Source organism: Podarcis liolepis (genome assembly GCF_965112155.1).
Source record: "Podarcis liolepis genome assembly, chromosome: 2".
Taxonomy (NCBI): Eukaryota; Metazoa; Chordata; class Lepidosauria; order Squamata; family Lacertidae; genus Podarcis; species Podarcis liolepis.
In genome coordinates this window covers 73,828,283-73,850,629 of record NC_139555.1, presented here as the reverse complement: position 1 = coordinate 73,850,629, position 22,347 = coordinate 73,828,283, and the positions used below count along the sequence as shown (strand labels likewise).

The following is a 22,347-nucleotide window of genomic DNA, read 5'->3' as shown; positions in this document are numbered from 1 at the left end:
AATGTATGGTTCTATATAAGTATGGATTGCTGAAAGATGTAGACTTCCCATGGACAAGTAAAATGAAATTTAGATCTTATTTATACCAAATACAGTAGCTTAAAAATTGTAATTGTTAACAATTAAGATAGTGATACTCTATACCCTCTGTTTTTATTTCAAAAAGCTCACTTTTTAATGTATTGCATTTAAATTAAAAACAAAAACTCCAAAGTAAGAAAAAGGTACCATTGGACACAATTTTGGGTCAAGATGAATGTGTGAACTGATTTTTTGGTTTGTTTCTTAGAATTCTCAAGCAATGCCATGTATGAGGCTAATAAAAAATAAGTAAACCACACCTTAGTTCAATCAACAGAGAAATTCAAGCTGGAGATCTTCCTTAAGTTTTCCCGAGGACAAATGGAAACAGAAAGTGCACAGTGGCTGCAGAGTCTCTGGTGCAAACATTCTCTTTTATTGCCCTTATGCACAGTGAAAACCCACCTATTCAAACAGGCCTTTTAAAGGGGATTGATTGCCTGGCTGGATTTTGATTATTATTATTATTGTTGTTGCTGCTGCTCCTGGGGTGGGTTTTATCCTCTCCTTTAATTTTCCCGTTCGTATTTTCCATTATTGCTTTTCGGTGCGGCATTGCATTGCGACGGCAGGTGGGTTGAAATATTTTAAATAAAGTAAATGCAGTAGCAGTTCCTTGACCACATGGAGGAAACAACAACAAAAACCCACCCTATATTCCCCCCGCCCATTTGCACTTTGCCAGATGTGCGACAACCCATTTACCTCAGGGAACGCACAAAGGAATACAACATTTCAGTATGACTCAGCAGCATATCATACAAATTCTACTGGATTACTTAGCGGAAGATGTGACTACAGTGGGTTTAGGTCACAGGCATGGCCAAACTTGGCCCTCCAGCTGTTTTGGGACTACAACTCCCATCATCCCTAGATAACAGAACCAGTGGTCAGGGATGATGGGAATTGTAGTCCCAAAACAGCTGGAGGGCCAAGTTTAGCCATGCCTGGTTTAGGACACTTAGTGCAGTGGTGTGTAACTGTGTTCATGTCTGAGCATGCGACGTTTGAACCCAGTCACAGCCTTCAGAGATTCCTTTTCTTCATTTAGCCTCCCTGTGTACCTTGACTTCTACAGTGGGTGGGCCATATACGTGGATATTAGCTATGTGCCCAGGTAGACAGTAACAGGGAAGGAAAGACATTAGGTGGGCTTAACATACATTCTTTTATTTACAGGCCTTAAAGCGCTCTGAAAGGAGGAGGTGCCACTTGTCAGCATTTGGATGTCTTCCCCTTGTCAGACTTTCATCGGTATTACGGAGCCTAACACAGTCCTAAAACGAACTTGGAGAGAGGTTCTGCTTTCCTCAGCCCAGCTGGGACCCCAGAATTCCTGAGTGAACCACTAAGAGCTGACAAACATGGCTGGCTACACCAAGGCAGTCTGACTGCAGACTGCCATATCACAGTCAGGTGCCTGTTCAGTGCTAGGCAGACGAGGACCTCCTTGCAGCATAGGTGGGGCCCAGCAGGCGAGCCGCTTGAGAAACGCCTCAGAAGCGGAGCTGAATAAGGTAGCGAATGCGGCACTGACTCTCCTGGTAGATCAGGTACTCGCTCTGGGAGAAGCAGGAGCTCTTGTACTTAGCCATAGGAACAGGCTTTCCTTGGGATACCAGCACTTTTTTCCCATCCAGGATTATCTCTTTATCCTGCGCAGGGTCTGGGGATAGCACAGCAAGCCAGAAAGAAAGAGAGCGAGAGGGAGGTTAGCATACGATTAAAAGGCTGCAAAACATCACCACTGTTTCTTTCCAACCTTCAGGCTTACCTGGCTCAGTCACGCCGCGGGCCACGACACTGTCATAACCGTCTGGGGGCTTGCGGAGCGAACAGTCATCTTGGGTGATGTGATGCTCTTTGCCAAGGGCCACCTCGTTCAGGAACATAATCCCCACCCTATTGGAGGTGGTGCCAACTGTGGGGGAGGAAGGAAAAAGAGGCCCCAGTGGTTAAAGTGTTGGACAGCAGGTACCCTGCTCGAGTCACATACACCGTACCGTATCCTTCCCTGTGCTCTGCTTCACATAGGCCCACAAATCCAGTGGGATTAGGAAAGTAGGAGGATGAATATATCACGAACATATTCCAGCTTTCAAAAAAAAAAAATTAATAACCTCTGCTGAACAGGACAGACAGATCCCATCATGGATAGTATTGTTTTCAGATGGCATTGCCAATATCCTCTTCAAAAATGCAACCACAGCTTTCATCCTCCTGAATGGCGTAGGATGAAAGCAAAGAAGCTGCTCTTTCAAACTGGGGCTGCTAATTTGGACGTCTCCAACTTCTATGAGGAAGGAATGGCTAGTGCACTAATACTCTGCATTGGTCCAAATAGACATGCACACGTCCTAGATCTTCAGCAGGATAAAAGTTGCTAGCAGCCTGCTGCGCCACATCCCATACTGTTCTGGACTGTCCCATAACTTTCAAAAGCACTTTTTTCAGTGGGCTGGGGTGGTCTTATCCAAGTAGTATGGATTGGCAAAAAAATGGGATGCCCTGCTTCTGGAAGAGGATGTGCTTTCTGCTAGAGCAAAGCCAAAGACCACCATGGTGTACATTCACCCAATTGGTGCTAGAAGCCTCTAAGGTTCATTTCCAGTTTACAAGGTTACAAAAGACCTAAGTGCTTGTGGAAAGCGCCAGAAGGGACATAGCCAGGATCACTTAATGGAAATAGTTAAATACAGGCATATAAATGCACACTTTTCAGTTTTACCTCCCTTTCTCATATCTGTATCTATATACGCGAAAAGTAGCAGTGGCAGCTTTTAAAAGCATGTCAACATGGACCAGGTATGAACCTGCCTTCTGCCCTGCCACTATTAAGACCAGAGAAGCATCAGAAGCAGAGAAAGGCAGCAAACCACTGAGAAAACGGTGGAAAGAACAGGAGGGGAGGCAGCCCTTGCAGCCCAAAGGGAGCACAGAGTGTTGGTTGCCTCACCATATCCTGCCGATTTACTGTTCTCCGATGCAAAGTAGAGGCCCTTGCCCACACGCCCGCCGGAGTGCGGCATGATGCGTAGACCACTCTTCAGGATGGCTGCAATGACAGCCACGTTGGTGCCGTGCCAAAGCAGTCGCCTGTTCTCCAGGTGGCCGTGAGCCTTGAAACGGTTGCCCTGTTAGCAGAATGGGGTGGGGATAGAAAAAGAAGTTCAGCAAGCAGAGCTCTCCCCTCCATGTGACGGGTGCAATTTTATGCTTAAGGGGAGCAAGATAAGCCTTCTGTTAGGAGCACCGAGCATGGCTTGCACACACCAAAAAGCTGAACTGTGACTAGTCAGCCACGTGTAGCAGGGTGCCTATGGAGCATGAACTAGTGAGAACGTGTCCTCTTCCCCACTCCCTTCCAACACCAACCTACTGCCTACCAGAGGAGACACCTTTACAGAAAAAGGAAGTGGGGAAGACGCTTTCTCCTTCAGTTGCTGGTTGCATTTTCACTCGCATAAATTGGGGTCAGATAGTGAGGCCTGGAGAGCCACGTCCCCCCGCTTCCTCCTGACCTGAGTTTCCCCATTCCTGATCTACAGTGACAATCTACAGCTGTGTTAAGAGGCAAAGAGTCCTCCTTTGGGGTTGTAGCTGGCCTAGAGGGCCTCTGGTCTCTTCTGCCCCCATGCAGCCACTCTGGGTCTTGGGAATCCAAAGCTGCCTTTTCTCAACTACATCCCAAGAGCACCTCCAGCACCACTGACAACATTTGGGCACTGCCCCACAACATACAAGTTCTCTAGACAGCATTGGTCTGCTTAGGCTGGCACCCGCAGTGCTGTGAGTGATACCTGGCCACTAACAGAGGGCTGTAGCTCTTTACACAAAAGCAGCTGCTAGGTTCATTATGGGCCCTGCTGCTATACAGACCGACGGATGCCAAGGGGTGCCGACCAGCACAATGGGGGAAGGGCTGAGGCTCAGTAGGAGAGCCCATGCTTTGCATGTAAAAGGTCCCATAGAGACCCCTGCCTAAAACTCGAGAGACGCTGCCAGCCAGTGCTGGAATTCTGAGCTCAAAGGGCTCCATTTCAGGCAGCTTCCTATGTTCCACAAGGGACCCTGGCACTGCTGGAACCAAAGGAGAATAAGCCAGGAACCGCCATTCAGGGCCTTTCCTTGTTGCTATGCTCCTAGGTCTATTCTGTCTGGTGCCAGAGGCAGCTGCAAAGTGAGATGCTCTGGGTGGTTTTGCTCAAAGACAGAAGCCAATTTCAGGCAACTGGCAGAAGTACACACAGTCAGTTAACAGAAGGGAAGGGGCCCTGCTAGTAGACCTTACCTCACCCTCTCTGTTCACCTTCCAGATGTTCAGGACTTGAAGCTTCCGATAAGTGCAGCCTGTCTTCTCTACGTAGTTTACAATCAGCTAATTGCAGGGAGCAGGAGAGAAGCAGAAGAGGAAAGTGATCATTAAAGCACTGAGGCAGACAGAGGAAAATGGAAAGTGCAGAGGATCAACATTTCCCCCCTGCATGCTGTCCCCACTTTTCAGAGGTCCTGGGCTTCCAACACAGGGACATGCATAGTACCCTACTGTACCACAGCAACCAGACTGGGAAGCTTCCTGTAGGGTCACCCTACCTTATAATCCTCCGATGATGGGTCTACCAGGGTGAGTTCGCACTTTAAGAGCCCATAGTCCTTGTCCACTGGATGTGGGACCTCTTCCACCTTCATTTCCTCCTCTTCTTCCTCTTCCTTCTTCTTCTGGGCCTGCATACTCTGGGCAAGTTCAATATCAGCCAGTACCTATCAGGAAAGGGAAACAATCTTCACAAACACTGGTGGTGGGAGGAGCAATTTGACACTTACACTGCCATCCTATGTGAGCCTCACTTCCAAGTAAACATATCTAGGACTGTGCTATTGGTAGCCTATTTCAGCTAGGGAAATCTCATTTGTGCTCTAGCTTGAAATCAAAAGGGGGGAAGGTTAAGGTTTTTCATATGTTTTCAATATTGCTATTGGGGGTGGTGTGTGTGTGTGTGTGAGAGAGAGAGAGAGAGAGAGAGAATGAGAGAGAAAATTCAATAGTGTTTCTTTGTTTTTGGTTGTTAGTTTGCTAATGTTAATATTGTTTTGTAGATTATGAACGCTGTAGTGCTTTGTGAATCTTACAATATGACTTGTGGTTGTGCTGTTTGGCTTTGTTTGAATTGCTTTGTTAATAGTGTTATAGAAGGTGGTTGTTTTACAGATGATTTCTAATTGCTTTACTGATGATTTGTTAATTATTTTATATGATTTATGTTTTAATTGCGATGTTCTATTATGTTATTGCTGTTTATTGTTTGTGAGCTGCTTTGTCATTTGTGTGAGTGAAAAGCCACATAGAAATGTAACAAATGAAATGAAATGAAGAAAGAGAGACTCTTGAACTCAAGAGTGGAAGCAATTATTAACCCTGAAGGCTGCACCCACTAAGCAGCCATTTTGGGTACCGAGGGCTTATAGTGCAAAATCATGGACTTCCTGGTTAGCGCGATTCCGGAGGGAATCGGCTCGGTGGAAGAGGGGTCCTGCCGCTGCGGCGACGCGGGGACCCTCAGAAACCACAGGCGCAGAAGCCTGTGGACTTGGTGACTCGGCAGGCACCATTTGCGCCCCCTCCGACTTGCAAAGAAGCCTTTTTAAAGGCTTCAGAGCGGGTGGCGGAGAGCGGCGTGGTGCTGTGAGTAGACCGCTTCTTCCACGGAGTGAAGCCGCAAGCCATGGCTGGAGAGCGCTGACTTCTTTCCTTGATCATTTGGACTACAAAAAGTAACAACCCGTGAGTAATACGGAAATTGGAATTAAAAATCTCTTTCAATTGAATTCGGTACGACCGGGGGAGGTGCCAAAAGGAAGTCCGCCTCCCCCCCCCCCTTGCAGACAATTTAAAGCAAGAATTAGATAACTAAGGTCGAGAGACTGTCTTCCTCTCTTTGAGACAAAACTTTTTAATTTCACAACTTGGATATATAAGTTTATTACTGGAGGATTAGAACTGAACTTTGAAGTGTACCCCCCCCCCCGGATCCGGGAGCGATCCGTGAGAGAGCCTGTAGAAGATATTTACAGAGTTTGACAGCTGTCAAATGAGCTGTCAAAGTCAGGAAATTCTATTTTTTGCTACTTGTGCCGGTTATTTTTGTTACATTTGACTGTAAGTTTTTGAAATTAGAGAGGAAATAAGAACAATAACCTGATTGTTGGAGAAAGAACACTTAGTAACCAGAATCCCTCTAGAGGGGGTTCTGAGATATTACAATGGCTGCAGATGGAAAAATACAGGCAGAGTTGGATAGGGTGTTTCATTTCCTGGGAAAGCTGCAAGAGCAGAGTGATGTTATGGCTACAAATCTTACAACCTTGAACCTTAAAATAAACAAATCTGCGGAAGCGGTTAAGGACTTGACTCAAGAAAAATCTGCAGCTGGAAAGGAAGATACATGTGCTGTTTTGGAGGAATGCGAAGGAGGAGCGGAAATGCTGCAAGTGAAAAAGGACAACCAGAGGCCTGTTAAGTTGGAATATAAGGAAAGCAAGGTTTGGATGTCGAAATTTTGGTTCGAAATGGAGAATGAAGATTGGGGATTTTTCCCTATGGGGAGTCCGGAAGACCTATGGATTACAAATTTGATCAAGGTGAAAACTGGAATGTTTGGGACATTTGGGACACTTGGACTTAGAAAGAGTAAAAAGCAGGACCTGGACACTTTCTTTGAATATGGAGGTCTGGTTGGAAAAAACATAGATCCTACTGGGTCAAAGATGCTCCGAGATCTGATGTTCAACATAAAGGACTGTCAACAAAACCGGCTGAAAGGGACCGAGAGAGATTTAAGGGCCTCGGACGTGATAGATCCAGGCTGAGAACTGACAGACTGAAGGACAATTTCTGGGGATGGATCGAAACTGGGGGAGGGGGGGGGAAAGCTTTGGAATCCAAAGGGGTACAATTATATGTTTTCATTTGACAGGTTGTTTTGTAACTATTTTAATAATTGGGAACCTCGTGAAAGGGAACTTGGGTCGACCTTAGAAAAATGGGTTAATGTTGAGTATTAAAATGAGGTTTAGAAGTTTAAAATTGGCTAACTAAGATGAATTAAGTAAAATATCAATAAGGGATAATTTGGGTATAAAGAACTTGCTGAGCTAAATTTTTGGAATTGGGATGCAAGAAGGGGAGGTGGGGGAAGTCCGGGAAAGTGGTTAAGAAAATAAGGTTTTAAAATTATACGTGTTATTTGTGTGTAGTGTCGATGTGTATGTTTATGTTTTTTGTGTTTGTCTAAAAAAAAATGAGAAAACCCTAATAAAAATTTTATTTTTAAAAAAAATATATATAGTGCAAAATCATAACTGGACCGGAGTTATTAGCCTTTTTGTTTTGTTAGTTCTCAAGATTATACCCTTCAGTTTTGAAAGGCAGCAGCTTGTTGGCAGAACAGCTGCATGCAGATAGTCCATCACAGGGAGCTGCTGTCAATCAGTGTAGACAACACGGAGCTACATGGACAAAAGGTCTGACTTCGCATAAGGCAGCTACTGTGTTTCCATTGTTTGCAGGTAAGGCTATGGCTTAATGGTAGAACATCGCCTTCCATGCAGATGGACCTCCATGCAGAAGGTCCCTGGTTGGATCTCCAGGTAGGGTTGGGAATGTTCCCATCTGAAACCCAGGGGAGCTGCAGTTATTCAGTACTGGGATTGGCCCAGTACTCAGAGCTCCTTACCAGCAGCATGTCCTTCTTGGCTTGGACAACCTCCTGAGTGCTGATGAGTGGAGGCCGAGCCCGGCCAAAGTTGTGGGGGATGATGGTGTAGAAGCGAGAGGAGAGCTCCTCCAGCTGCTTCTGCGAAGGCGGCTGCTTCTGCAGTGCTGTCTCAATGGCCTCCAGAGCTTCAAAGCCTTTGGCAATTTGCTGCTTGCTCAGTTTCCCCAGGGGCATCTTCTTCACATCTAGGAAAGGGGATTAAAAAGGGTGACATGAGGAGGTTTGGCAGAGATCAGTGTAACAACTCTGTGGACTTCCAAGAATCCTACAAATTAGTAGCTGAAACCACCCGGATCAGAACACCACTACTTAGTTCAATTCATGCCCCTTTTCACTATATAATTGAACCACTTTCTGCTCTTCCCAGGTTGGTCTTCATTTGTGACCAAGGACCAAAGAATCAAATCTCACCAGTACAGGTGACCTTTCCCTCTCCCTCCTCCCCATAACCGAGTTTTCTCTCACTTATTGGTTTAGCTTGATGTTGTTACAACTATATATACCAGCTTTCCCTATTAGCCAAATGGATAGCAAACCACAATAAACAGATAACGTATGTTTGATGCCAAGAGCAGGCAAGATGGAGCTATCATAGAGTTGGGAGAGACTCCAGGGTCATCTAGACCCTGCAATGCAGGAATCTCAGCTAAAGCATCCATGACAGGTGGCCATCCAACCACTGTTTAAAAACCTCCAAGGAAGGACAGTCCACCGTCTCTCATGGGAGTCTGTTCCACTGCCCAACAGCTCTTACAGTCAGAAAGTTTTTCGAATGTTTAGTCGGACTCTCCTTTCTTGTAACTTGAAGCCATTGGGTGCTTCTCCCACCTGCGGCAAAGCAAACAACAACAACAACCCAACCCCCCATCAAAAGATCTCTTGACCCTTTACCTAAATTCATGGTCTGCATGGCATCGTTAAACATGTCGTTGCTGAAGATGAGGGAGACCAGCTCCTGAGTAGGCTTGTCCAAGGTGCAGGGCCGTATCCTTTGCTTGGATAGCTTCACTCCATCTACACTGTCCACCTTGGAAACAGGAAAGAACCAACCTGGGACTGGATATACACACAAACCAGCTTCTTCTAGTGGGGCTGGACTTCACCCTTAGATTCACAGTAGGACACACAAGCTTTTACCTGGCAGTGAACACCTGTCAGGGAACTGCCATCGGCACAGGGGGGAGAAACAGAAGGGCAGTTGTGTTACAGGGAGCCTCCGAAAATCTTGCGAAGCAGTTCCTCTTCCAGGGAGGAGGAAAGCCCCACCTCCAGTGGGGAAGAGGTGCAAGGACCAGAGAATGCTAGTAAGAGCCTTAACACCGCTCCTGAACAAGCCGGAGAGGAGGGAAGCATGTCCTTGCCATCGCCCATTCTGCACAGTAGTCTGAGATGCAGAGAGGGGCATAGACGTTTGGGGGGTAACAAAACTTTTATGCTGGGGGAGGTACAAAAAAAGACCACTCCCTGATTCTGCTAGCAATTGAGCCAGACATAAGTTTTGGGGCTCTTCACTGTAAATAGTTTGCACCAAAATAAAGCCTGTAAAACGCAGGTCGGAGTCCTGCCTGGTTACTCTCAAGCAACCGCAACAGCACCTGATAGCACCTTTCCAGTGTGGTGTAGTGGTTAAGAGCGGTAGTCACGTAATTTGGGGAACCGGGTTCGCGTCCCCGCTCCTCCACATGCAGCTGCTGGGTGACCTTGGGCCAGTCACACTTCTTTGAAGTCTCTCAGCCCCACTCACCTCACAGAGTGTTTGTTGTGGGGGAGGAAGGGAAAGGAGAATGTTAGCCGCTTTGAGACTCCTGAAGGGGAGTGAAAGGCGGGATATCAAATCCAAACTCCTCTTCTTCTTCTTTCAAAATAACAGGACTTAAGCAAGCACCCTTGAGCACATGGAAACGCTAAGTGACTTCCATTAACTCCACCAACCCTGACACAGTTCACTACAAGAGCTTGTCCGTGTTCTCTAACTCACACAGACCTTGAAAACCTGCAGGAGTCCTCTAAATCACTGATAACTGGGAGATAGACTGTGATTAGGCTGCTAGGATAACTTTGCGAGGACTGGATTGGTGATCGAAGATCGCACACAGCCTTAACCAGGTGCTGCTGCTCTGCCCCGCTACTGACAGCATTGCTGCCGCTTACTAATGGTGTGGGGCAGAGACAGAATGGCAACTCGGTTGGGGCTGCGCAGGCACACCAGCAGAACACATCTGGTACTCTCAGCGCCAGATTCAGCTAAGTAGTCCTGCCAGTTGAAGCACACCCATGTACTTTCGCTAGCGCAATGGGGCTTTCCACCTCCTTCCCTCCCCCGGCACCCCTGGGTCTGGTGGGCATCAGAGGAACCACTGGAACAGTGGGTGAGAAAGAGGAAAGGGAAGATAATTCAATCAGGCAAGCAGAGATGCTTAATGCTATGCTAAACTCCTTCAGTCACTGGTCGGCCCACAGGAGGTGCCTGGTGCTATAATGCCCAGGGATCAACCATCTGGCTCTCCAAATGAGGCCTCCCATTGGTCCTTGGGCCAAAGCTATGGTGTGTGTATGGGTATGCAAGGACAGGGACCAGATTCTCCCAGACACATCCCAGGTCTCTTCCCTGAACTTTGTGCTTTCATTTCAAAATGTCCACAGCACCATATGTTCTGAAACAACCAAAAAACCATATGGACAGTAATGAATAAGAAGTAAACCCACTCCTGGGCTTAGCGTGTTCTGGACACAGTGTGCCAAAGTATTGGGACGACTGATAAAGAAGCACTGGACCACTATTTTTTAGTTTGATTAATCTGTTACTTATTTTACCATAGTGAATTACCGTGCAATCTTAGGTATGCTTACAGAGAAGTTGCATTCAATTCAACAGGACTCTCTTGCAAGTCGGATTGCACTGCCAACAAATCAACTAACCTAATTTTAAATGTATTAGTCTAGACTGTTTGCAATTAGGCTTTGTTTGTTTCTGCTGTTTTGCACTGACTTATGCCTCTCCCCAGTGTGCCAGTCTGCTCCCAGTGTATTCCTTGGCTCAGTACCTTCACAGTCACCTCCTGCTCGTCTTCATCATCTGCATGTTGCACCTCAATCAAGGTGTACTTGCCATCGTGAGCCACAAAGTTCTCCCGGTCACCCCAGCTGTTCTTGGTCTTATCCCGAAATTTCTTCTCAAAATCCTTCTTGGCCGCCTCCAAGGATGGAAAGGCGTTGAGTTTTGACTGCCCTACTTCTCCCTGCGAGCAACGAGAGGAAAGGAAACACACATCAGCAAGAGACAGAATCTTCTGCATCTTCTCCCACGTATCTTGTGCTTCTTTCTTAGTCCTGCAATGAAAGAAGGGCAGGAAAGGATGGGCAAGGACACGGCCATCCTCACAGGCAGGAATGCTCATACCTTCCACAAAGTAGGGTAACCTATAGAGGGGGACATGTCCTTGCATGCAATTGTACACTTTAGAAGGACATCTTGCATCATATTGTCTGCTGGCATATGTAGGTTCTAGAGGGACCACAACCTCTTTGTAGAAAGCACAATCCACCAATCCAGCCTTTGATACATGTTCTTCCACCAAGCTTCAGCCCTTCCCAGAGGAAACAGATAGCCTGCCAATTGCACACACAGTGAGTCTCTGGTGCAGGCTTCTCTGTTGTACACAACGGTTCCCTGAAGTCCTTAATCTCCACTCTGAAGTGGAGGTAGATTTCCTTGCCCACTTAGTCCCATTTGCATTCTTTGCTCCCAGTCTTAGGGTGTTTAATCCTCCCCCTCCCCCACCTTCTGTAAGTGCAGCATATTTTAGAAAGGTGAAAATAATCCAGCAGTGACTTCTCTTGATGTCTGAGCAACGATGAATTGTAATAAATATAAAGTGCCTCCAGAGTGGAAACTCAATTTAGGTCATTAGCAGCTGGAGTCTGGAGGCACACAGATTTATCACCTGGGTGTCTCAGAGATGCTTTTACAAAGAGAGAGAAAAATACTGCCCAAGAGCCATTTTAGCATTTGAGGCTGCCATCTTCTAGCCACTTACCTAGGTGCAAGCCCTATTGTACTCATTGGGACTCACTCCTGAGTAGACATTGTTTATGATTACCCTGGTGCACTGCAAGAGACTTGCAGAGTAGATAAAATCATTCTCTATTTTTCCTGTTACCTCTATTTCTTAAAGCACCTCAAGATTCTCATAAAAGTTTTAGTGACGTAGCTAATAACATGTGCCTAATTCTATATTTCTTTTTTCTCTCCCCACTCCTTCTTCCTTTCTCATTTTGCCTGGAATTTTCTCAGATCAGATTCTATTCCTAAATATTGGAAACTCTCTCCAACAAAAGCAAAGGCATATGACGATAAAATTATCCTACTGATTTGCACTGTTCTGCAAGGTTTGGGATGAACCTCCTAGAGACGTATATTCTTCTTGCACCAGGTCCTCTAATCAGCTTGGCTTTCAAGTTTTTAGCAAGGGTATGTAAACAGCTGTACATATTGTTCCTCTTTAAATATTTTATACACATTTTTTCCCCACTGTAAAGGAAATTTTGTATTAGTTTTTATAGAATGCTTGTCATCTGTTTACAAGGGATGTGGGTGGCGCTGTGGGTTAAACCACAGAGCCTAGGACTTGCCAATCAGAAGGTCGGCGGTTTGAATCCCCGTGACGGGGTACACTCCCGTTGCTTGGACCCTGCTCCTACCAACCTAGCAGTTCGAAAGCACGTCAAAGTGCAAGTAGATAAATAGGTACCGCTCCAGCGGGAAGGTAAATGGCGTTTCCATGTGCTGCTCTGGTTCGCCAGAAGTGGCTTAGTCATGCTGGCCACATGACCCGGAAGCTGTACGCTGGCTCCCTCAGCCAATAAAGCAAGATGAGCACCGCAACCCCAGAGTCGGACACGACTGGACCTAATGGTTAGGGGTTCCTTTACCTTTGTCATCTGTTTATGGAGGCAGTTCTGGCCAGGGGACTCAAAAGGTCGTAGAAGGTGCAACAGGTCAACACAGGAAACTAAACTAACTTAGCAAAACTGTGGACTCCTCCAGACAACCTGTTTATTGAGCATTCATCTCAATTTGCTTGCAAACAAATCCTTCTGATCCAACACTTTATAGTGCATTTCCCTGTCACTTTCCTAACTGCAAAAGACATCTATATATCTTTATTTATATTGTTTAAAAAGTGGTTTTGTTGCACCTGAGCACTTGAATCCACTTTCATTGTGCAAACCTAAATTTACAGTGTGCCTGTGTCTGGAGTTGGCTTCTACTGTCCTTCTGATTGACTATGAGGCTGGAATGATGAATCATACATATAAATGATGGTGGCAAACAAGCAGAGAGAGATGGGAAAGCTAGGAAACACAAAAAGTCACAGTTGCTGAAAATCCAGATTCCAGGGACAAAAGAAGCTGAGCTGCAAGCACTGAGGTTGACTGGGGCACTGCCAATGAATTAGGATGGAGCAAAAGGAATTCCTTTATTGCTTGGTCTTAAGCTAAAGTAGGGAAGCAATTTGTATAAGCCTTACGCAGATAGACTATAAAAATAGCATGGGGGGAAATGCATCTAATTGCTCTAATCGGCAACTGCTAAAACCACAGGAGCAGCTAAGTTAGCTGGTTTGTTCATCTGCTCCTCATGGAGAAGGTTGCAGCCATGCTACTATAACATCAGCTACAGCGAGTACGGAAAGTTAAAGCTATTGTTAGTTTCTGTTTGCCATCTCTATTTATGCCAAATTATTCAGAAGGGGTTTCTTTTGGCTTGGATGCTCCTTGACAGCAGCCATGAGATTTCTTCCTAGCATCAACTTATAGGGATTTTACCTAACATCTTTTTCCTTCCCCACCACCCCAGCTAAAGAATAGACGGACCACTCTGGAATACATAGACATGTATTTGCGTTCTCTGAAGAACTGCATTGGGCCTATCAGAGCTATTAGCCTCTGGAATAAGAGAAAGCTAGCTAATAACTTCAGCTCCTTACCTTGGTCTCCAGAGAAGTATGTTTTGTGTTTCTGCCTAAAAGCCCAAGGATTGGGGGGGGGGGGGAGCGTGTCTCTATGTAGCAGTCACTGTAGAGTGTATTTGGTATGCAAACAAAGCAAGAGGGGAGGACGACATGTGGTGAAAATTAGCAAAAGGGTGGTGGGGAAGAGCCTATTGTGATGGATGACTCAGTAGAGCTCCCACTCCAGGTTCTCAAGCACAGAGTCCCTGCCAAGTTATGATAACCTAATCCCAGGAATAAACGCTTTTTGAAACTTGAGCCTTGGAGGAGGAAAAGACAACTGGGAGAGAACAATCCTAGCCACCCACACCCTCAACGGTCAGGTAGGCAAATAAAACTTGAGTCTAAAGGCCTGACATAAAGAGGGTTTCACCCAAGGGGGCACATCAGGTCAAGACAAACTTAATCAGCTTGCATTTATGGCTGCCTCACAGGTTACAGTAAAAGGCTGCTTTAAGCTGGACACACAGCTGAAAGTTTTATTCAGAGAAGACGTCTTGAAATTAATGGTCCTAACTTAGTCACGTTCATTAATCTCAAGGGGTCAGCTCTGAGTCTCTCTTAGTAGAATACCACCCAATGTTCCTTAAAAGAGATCCCCCCACAGCAGAAAACGCTGGATCCCAACTCCCAATAGGTTGTCAGGGAGGACAGGAGCTGCAGTTTAGCAAACCTGGACACTCTGAGGTCTCCCATCTCTGCCTATAGCTTCAACAAACACTATTGCCCTGGTTACAAAATTCCAGCTTGGGGAACTGGGACATGTCCCAGGAACCGGGATACGTCCTAGGAGTTCTACTGAGAAAATTAATTAAGGCTGCAGTCAGACACCCACTAAAGACCCACTTGATCCAAAGGGACTTCTGAAAAGACGTGTGTGGGATTGCACCCACGGCTGTTAGGAAATCTCAACTGCTGAATTACGTTGCAATTTAACAACAACAACCTCATCAACATAAGCTGTAAACATTTCTTTCTCAAGAGCACATTGTCTCAATGTTCTCTGTATCGATTAGTTTACTGCAAGCTCATGTCTAATTTTAATAGATAACTGAAGAATGAACTTGTGCAATTTTGCCATTGCAACACAGGTCCGGAAGAAGCAAACAACAATTGCCTCGCGTTGATTCTCCAAGGTCACTGGCCTCTTACTAGAATAAACGCAAACAGCTTGCAAAACAGACTTCAGGGGGATCGCTCTGAGTGTCCACAAGCTTATTTGAGCCGAGAGCACCAGGAGCTGCACCAGCGAGCTCTGGACGGGAAGTATGCTTAAGCTCCCAGTCGTTCCTTCACAGTAACGCTTTTGCCTCTTCACAGTTTGGGTTAAAACGGCCCCCTGGGCCTAGTCAGGCTTGCAGGTCACCTCTGACATCAAGTGACTGCTGCTGTTCTGTGTTCCACAAGGGCATAGCCAGGGGACAGCTTCCCCTCAAATCAAGTAAATAATAAAAAAAAAATACTTAAGTGACCAATCACAACACAAGTAGCTCAATTCTGCCCCCCTGAAACATAAATCTGGCTACGCCCATGGTGTTTCGCCTTGTTAATTTAAAATGGTTTGCAATATTAAGAAAGCAGGGCAAATAAAAGTGAGAGATGTGTGGCAGTGCCATTAGCCCAAAGCATGGTGTCCTCAAGATGCTACTATGCTACAGCTTTCATGATCTCTGACCTTTGGGCCACACTTGCTGGGGCTGATGGGATTTGTAGTCTTAACAGCATCTGGAGGGCACCCTGTTTGGCTACTCCAGGCTCAAGAGTTAACAGGGAGTCATTTTAGAAGAGCGTACCTGGATTAGACCAAAGGTCTGAAACACAGGACTTTATTACTATTGGAAAAAGGCTTGTTTCCTCCCCCCCAATCGCAAATGCTCAGAAGCCGCAGACCAAGAGAGCTGCACACTGTGGCCATCCTACCTATTACCCTGAAGTGGTAACACACTGCTCCAAGACAATTATTTTGTGAAACCATTATCTGTAGCAAGTCCGCTGAAACACTGCGCCTGATATACCAACAGCTCTAGGCTAAGCGAAGCGAGAATCCACATTACCAGGCTAAAGGTGTTTACAACCTTGTAAACAGTTTTATGGCAGCAGCAGTAGTCAGCTTGCTTCAGCATAAGAACTGGATGATCTCAGCTCCATAGCCACTTTACCCCAGGGAATCTTGTACCACTTAAATGGTGCCCAGAGGCCCCAACACTTAGGTGTCACGTATGTGAAACTATTCCTTTCCTTAGTTCCAACTCCTGCTCATTCGACTTTCTTGACTCACTCTCTCCCGTGTTTCAATGGTCAATGAGGAATGGTATTTTCCAGACTTTCTTAATGCTAGGCCCGCCACCTCGCAGCTTTTAACCAACCTGGGGAATATTAAGCAATAAATATGGCTAGGAACACAGGGTCTGGACGTGTTATGGCTCTGCAAACTGTCATTCAGGAAACATTGCTGGAACAGTTAAAGCTTTCTTTTAAATTGGCTAAGGTCTGGGCTATCTTTCTCCCTTTATTCCAGTGCTAGGCATCACTATCCACAGCTGTATATAATTATTTGTGTCAGTCTCAGAGATGAAGACCCCCACCCCCACAGATTTTTGAGAAAAGAACAACTGCAGGGGCCATCCTGAGGGCAAGCTACTCACCACACGGCCCCAGCGGTTCCAACAGCTGTACTTCCCATTCTGTTCTATGAGTTGGATGATGTAGAACTTGTTGTTATTGTGGCCAATGTTGGTCTGGTTCAGCATGCAGTCGTAGTCCTCGTGAATCTAAAATCATAACAGGCAACATGAACGCCCCTAAGACACCCATAGCAACCTCTGTGTGGCTAAATTCCAGCCTGTGATTGACATCTGGCAAAACGGGAGGACAATCAGAGCCTGGCACTTAAAGAGTATTGCAAGAACTAACAAATACCAAGTGCTAATAAAGTCTAGGCCGGAATCCAAGAGGATAAATTCCAAGTCTGGCTGGACTCTCCCAATGGCATCCCCACCTTGATTAGTAGTTTTTGCTAAAAGATCTATGCAGAAGACAAATGGGCAGAAGGGGTCTTGAAGGACAGAACACTGTCCAATCCTAATAAGGCTCTGGCGGGGCGGGGCGGGGCAGGGACAAGTTTTGGTTTCATTAATTTCCCCCCTCCTCTACTTGGGACAGGCAAAGGCAAACTCGGCCCTCCAGATGTTTTTGGCCTACAACTCCCATGATCTCTAGCTAGCAGGACCAGTGGTCAGGGATGATGGGAACTGTAGTCTCAAAACATCTGGAGGGCCGAGCTTGCCTATGCCTGACTTGGGACATGCAGCCCTGGCTGCCCTGCTAAAGGAAGGCAAAAAAAAGCTTCAGGAAAAGAGAGAAGCCTCAAGATTCAGTGTGAACTTTGACCTTCACTGCCCTACCACAGGTGCCCACAAGAGACAGGAGGACTCCCATTATGCTACACTATCCCATTGCAGGGCCAGCTGAAAGTGGGAATAACCCCTTCCCCACCCCCCAATGGATGCTGGGCATAGGGAACACTTCAGCCAGAGCTTTGTTTTCACCTTGGCGTTATCAACGTCGCTCAGCTGACAGGCAGAATCAATTTTGGCCTTGAACTTCTCTTTGGGAGCTGCCTTCAGTGCCTCCACAGTGGAGCGGAAACTGTCTTCTTCAGGTTCAGCCTTTAGCTCCGGCTCCTGTTTCACTTTCTTGCCTTTGACTGCTGCCCTGGTTTGGGCAGGGGCCTTGCGCTTTGGCGGCATTGTTCCCTCCAGAGCCTTACCCTGTTTCCCAAAGGAGTCAGGCTGCTGCTCTTATTCAACTGCAAAAAAAGGGAGGCCAGTTAATTCTTGACTCAGGAGGTCACTAGAAGTACCAGTCCCTAAATGACCCACACTGACCTTCTCTGTGATTTCATTTATGTGAGAACAGGGAGAGGACTTGTCTACTTCAAGCATTACCATTGAATAAATTTTATAAAGGAATACTGGAGTACCATATTTTTCGCCCTATAGGACGCACTGGCCCATAGGATGCACCTCGTTTTTTGGGGGGGAAATGAATAAAAAAAATTATTCCCCCCCCCCCAGCCGCGGGGCTGGGGCGGGGGAAGCCCGAGCTTCCCCCGACCCCAGCCCCCAGAACAGGCTGCTATCCGCAAGCCTTGCGAGCCCGGCGGCTACTCCCGCCGGGCTTGCAAGGCTTCCGGACACCTGCGTGAAGCAGGGGGCGTCCTCCGGAGGGCGCCCCGTGCTCCAGGCTGCCGCCCGCAAGCCTTGCGCGCCCGGGGGGAGTTCTCCCAGGTGCGCAAGGCTTGCCGACACCTGCGCGAAGTACGGGGCGTCCTCCGGAGGGCGCCCTGTGCTCCGGGCTGCAGGCTGCCACCCGCAAGCCTTGCGAGCCCGCGGGAACTCCCCCTGGGCTTGCGGATAGCTTCCTGAAGCCTGGAGAGCGAGAGGGGTCGGTGGGCATTGATGCCTCTCACTCTCCAGGCTTCAGCGAAAGCCGGCATTCGCCCCATAGGAGGCACACACATTTTCCCTTCATTTTTGGAGGGGAAAAAGTGCGCCCTATAGGGCAAAAAATACGGTCGTTCCCTTCTGCCGACAGATCAGGCTCTGCTATAAAACTCTGGCAAAACACAGACTTTCTGAAAGACTGACTTAGCGGCAACAGCACACCGCTGGGTATTACAACAACCAAGACCCCAAGGTGTGCTCCTGCTGGCATAATGTAGCTCCAAAGACTTCTGCTTTTCTTTCCTGCCAGATTTGGATGACATTCCCACATATGAGAATTCTGAGTGTGGCTGTGCACTCTGCTCAGATCTAGCAAAGGCTGCATATAGATATAAGCCATGGTAGGCAAACTAAGGCCTGGGGGCCAGATCCGGCCCAACTGCCATCTAAATCCTGCCCGCAGGTGGTCTGGGAATCAGTGTGTTTTTACATGAGTAGAATGTGCTCTTTTATTTAAAATGCATCTCTGGGTTATTTGTGGGGCCTGCCTGGTGTTTTTACATGAGCAGAATTTGGGTTATTATTTAAAATGCATCTCTGAGTTATTTGTGGGGCATAGGAATTCATTCATTCCCCCCCCCCAAAAAAAAATAGTCCGGCACCCCACAAGGTCTGAGGGACAGTGGACTGAAAAAGTTTGCTGACCCCTGATATAGGCTGTGTACGTACCATACTGGTAAAGCATATTTAAAGCACATACCTTTCCCCTAAAAAATCCTGGGAACCATAGCTCTGGGAATTGTAACTCTGTGAGGGATAAACTACAGTTCCCAGGATTCTCTGTGTGGGGAGTGCGCATGCTTCAAATGTATGGTGTGTGCGCAGCCATAGAATATTATGTAAATGTACAAGCTCAACATGCAAATTGATTATGTATGAAACAGCAGCAGCATTCTAATCTAACACTGTGGAGGGAAGTGCAAACCTTTGGGTTAACAGCCAGGTGCACTGACCCATTGTGCCACAGGGATGAACATGTTGTCTTTAGTCCTAGGCCCACAGGGCCACACCCTAGGCAAACAGCCATACAACTATCAGAGCCAAATGCCGGTTTCATAGCTGACTCAGCCCCAAGCCCTCTCCTTCCTAATCACCCTGTTAGTTCAGACCTTTATTCCTTTGACAGCAGATCTTCCTTTTAGGTTTTTAACTGTATCAATCTGTTAATAAATCAGCCTTGGGAAATCTGGAACTTTGGCTGGACCTTATTATGCTTCCCATCACCTGTAGGTTTGTCAGCTACTCCAAGCGTTTTAAATTCTGATTTGCTAATCCAATGCCAGGAACAGGAAAGGAGCCAACTTTTAACTTGCATACAGCTGACTGGAAGTCAATGGCAGCAGAATATTTTCCTAATGAGTCACAACTGAAAGTGACCGGTTATGTTCATGCTATTTCAATAACAGTGCACAGCTTTCACTAACAAGTCACAGCTTTATTGCACAAGAGGAAAGTGTCTTTTCTAGGCCTTAGAAACAGTATACTTGCCTACAATATAAAGGATTTTGCAAGCATTATAGCCAGAAGGTAAGACTTGGAGAGGAAAGGGAACCTACGGATGCTGTTTGAGAACAGGTGAGATAATGCTTGAATACAGCAGAGGAAGGAGTCAGAGAAAGAGACTGATTATCTGCTGGAGGTGAGAGAGAATAGCAGGCGAGATGGTGGATGGGATCAGATGGCATCAAGAAAGCATGCGCAGGGACCAAGTCAGGAATTCCCAAAATATGGTCCATGGGCTTCAGTCAGGTGGTGCATGGAGCATCTATGAATTGGTGGCTAATGATGAGAGAAACAACACGTCTACCTCACTAAATAATCACATTGATTTTTAACTGTGTTTTGGGGGCTTTTTTATTCTTACGTTATGTTACAATTTGAATTCTACCAAATTCAAATTGTAATACAATAAAATGCAATAATAATAAAAACAGCCATATAGCATCTAACACAGCGCATCACAATTGCTACAACAGTTAGGAAAAACATAAATGGTCTGCCCAGACCCTTATCAATTGGTCTGTGGGGAGCTTAGCCACAAGACGGGGGAATAAACAAACAAGTTTTCTAAAAGCCAGGTACAGTGATGCAAGGTTTTGAAATGTAACATCATTGCTATGTAGCATGGTTGGAGGCAGAAATATAAGACCAGCTAACAACAGATGGATGTATGATATCCAGCAAGCAGTCCTCTAGACACACTAGTGCTCTTTGAACTCAGAACAAAATTATTTGAGTAATAAACTGTTCAAAGTCTGCCAATGCTCCAGGGCTCTGCCTATCTACATATTGTGTTCCGGGAGACAGTCTGCTAGGACTCAACCATGTTTACATTCAGTAGTTTCACTACAAAACCAATAGAGATACCAAAAAACAGAAGTAGACATATCAATATTATGCAAATGTTCTTATCTTTCAGGATCACTGGACTTGCCTCTATGCTTTGCTACCTATATTAATGAAGAGGCAGAGGCAACTTCCTTTGCCTTCATGCTAGTATCCTCCTCCTGCTTGAATTAAGAAAGTGATTTGCACCTTGAACTGAGGAATTTAGTGCAAAACTAGTAGAAAATCCTGTTCTTTAGTATTATTTAACATAAAATTGAGAGAAATAGCTGCCTCATAGCAGGGTTGTTTGTTATCTGCACCTCCCGACTCCGTAAAACCAGTCTACACAACAATAATAATTTTTACTATTTATACCCCACCCTTCTGGCTGGGGTACCCCCCTCAGCTGACAGCATACAGCAAGCTCAACAGTTCTGGTCCAGAAAGGGGCTTGCTGAATAAATAGCACACTCAAGCAAGCAAGCCAAACCACACAAAGCAAAGATTTTAAAAACAAAAAACAATCAAATCTTACCAGAGAGAAAAAACCTTCTGAGTCATGTAAGCAATCATCCATAGCCTGCTGTATGCAAAATGTATAGCATACATACTCTGATGATGGAAAGTATGCACTCTTGATGCACAAATGAAAAGTGCAAATGGTCTTTTTGGGGGGGATGGGGCGGGGCAATTAAGAGCCAATATTGGCATCATACTACAGATGGGCAGCCCATTGGCTGCTTTCACAGGTTGTCTCCAAACTGCACAACTTTTGGAAGACTTGCAAATAATTTCGCCAAAGGTTTCAAGCCATGCAAGAATTTTTCCTGGCCCACCAATACTGTATGGCTGTATTAATAATGCGGAACATAATGTGTGGGGGGAGGAAGGGGGAATAATTTATTTACTGTATTTCTCTCCTGCCCTTCTTCCTGAAGACCAAGGTGGCAAGAATCAGCACTTTCCCCAATTTACCAAATAGGTGTTTACACTCAAAGGATGTTGTGTGGGGATTCGCCCCTTTAAAAAATGGGTAGCAACCCATTAACTTGCGGAGCGTCAAAGCAAAAAGCGCACAGCCCTGTTAAGTACTCGCTTAGGATCAGCGCCAGCGAGGGCGCAACTACAGCGCAGGTTCCAGCCCGGATTAAAAGGAATCCGCAGTACCCCGTTATCAAGATACAGAGGCTCTACGTTGTTTTGGGACACTGCACCTCTCTCTAATTCGAAGAAATCAGATCCAGTATAGACAGCTACGGATTCTTTCCACGTTCCCCGACTGTCGCTTTGGGAACGAATCAGAGAAACAAGATAAAAGGCCAGTCGCCTCCACCCAGCTATTTACTTCTCAAACCCCCCCCCCCCACCTCCCGCCTGCCCAGAGTAGCAAAACTCACCGCGGTGCAGGTGGGTGGTGCAGCGGCTCTTGGTAGCCCGGTGGTCCTCCTAGACGCGGAGGGCCGGCAGAAAGAAGCCCGGCAAAGTGGCAGGGCAAGTTTGGGCAAGTCGGAGGGCGAGATCTGCCGCTTGGGCTTTCCCTCTTCCTCGCTTGCCGTCCCCTCCTCCCCCCTAGTGACCTCAGCTTTCGATCAGCGGCTGCAGCAACACGCCTCCCGGGGAAGGAGCCAGCCCAGCGCAGAGGCA

General features: G+C 46.4%; 1 protein-coding gene across 3 annotated transcripts; it reads right to left on the bottom strand.

Annotated features, from left to right (window-relative positions):
* Positions 1–436: 436 nt before the first annotated feature.
* PARP3 (poly(ADP-ribose) polymerase family member 3) lies at positions 437–22,242 on the bottom strand. Of its 3 annotated transcripts, none has more exons than XM_083488720.1 (11): positions 22,101–22,242; positions 17,419–17,678; positions 16,516–16,641; positions 10,901–11,095; positions 8,748–8,883; positions 7,815–8,041; positions 4,675–4,842; positions 4,373–4,459; positions 3,038–3,215; positions 1,856–2,002; positions 437–1,747 (listed from the first exon to the last, which is right to left on the bottom strand). In XM_083488720.1, exons 2-11 carry the CDS (start codon positions 17,617–17,619, stop codon positions 1,578–1,580), a joined length of 1,635 nt encoding a protein of 544 aa, XP_083344846.1. In that variant the 5' UTR covers positions 17,620–17,678; positions 22,101–22,242; the 3' UTR covers positions 437–1,577. The 3 variants fall into 3 exon arrangements, with proteins under 3 accessions (XP_083344846.1, XP_083344847.1, XP_083344848.1); XM_083488721.1 differs by lacking the exon at positions 22,101–22,242 and adding an exon at positions 21,612–21,756; XM_083488722.1 differs by lacking the exons at positions 16,516–16,641; positions 17,419–17,678; positions 22,101–22,242 and adding an exon at positions 11,942–12,156 and having other exon boundaries at positions 10,901–11,888.
* Positions 22,243–22,347: the final 105 nt, after the last annotated feature.

Bases quoted from the DNA above. Each gene is read 5' to 3' on its own strand.
- PARP3 (XM_083488720.1), bottom strand. From the start codon at position 17,619: ATGCCGCCAAAGCGCAAGGCCCCTGCCCAAACCAGGGCAGCAGTCAAA. The intron at 8,042-8,747 runs GTAAAGGGTCAA...CCCCTTTCCTAG, and splicing joins CATGCAGACCATGAATTTAG to ATGTGAAGAAGATGCCCCTG. The intron at 1,748-1,855 runs GTAAGCCTGAAG...TGCTATCCCCAG, and splicing joins CCGCGGCGTGACTGAGCCAG to ACCCTGCGCAGGATAAAGAG.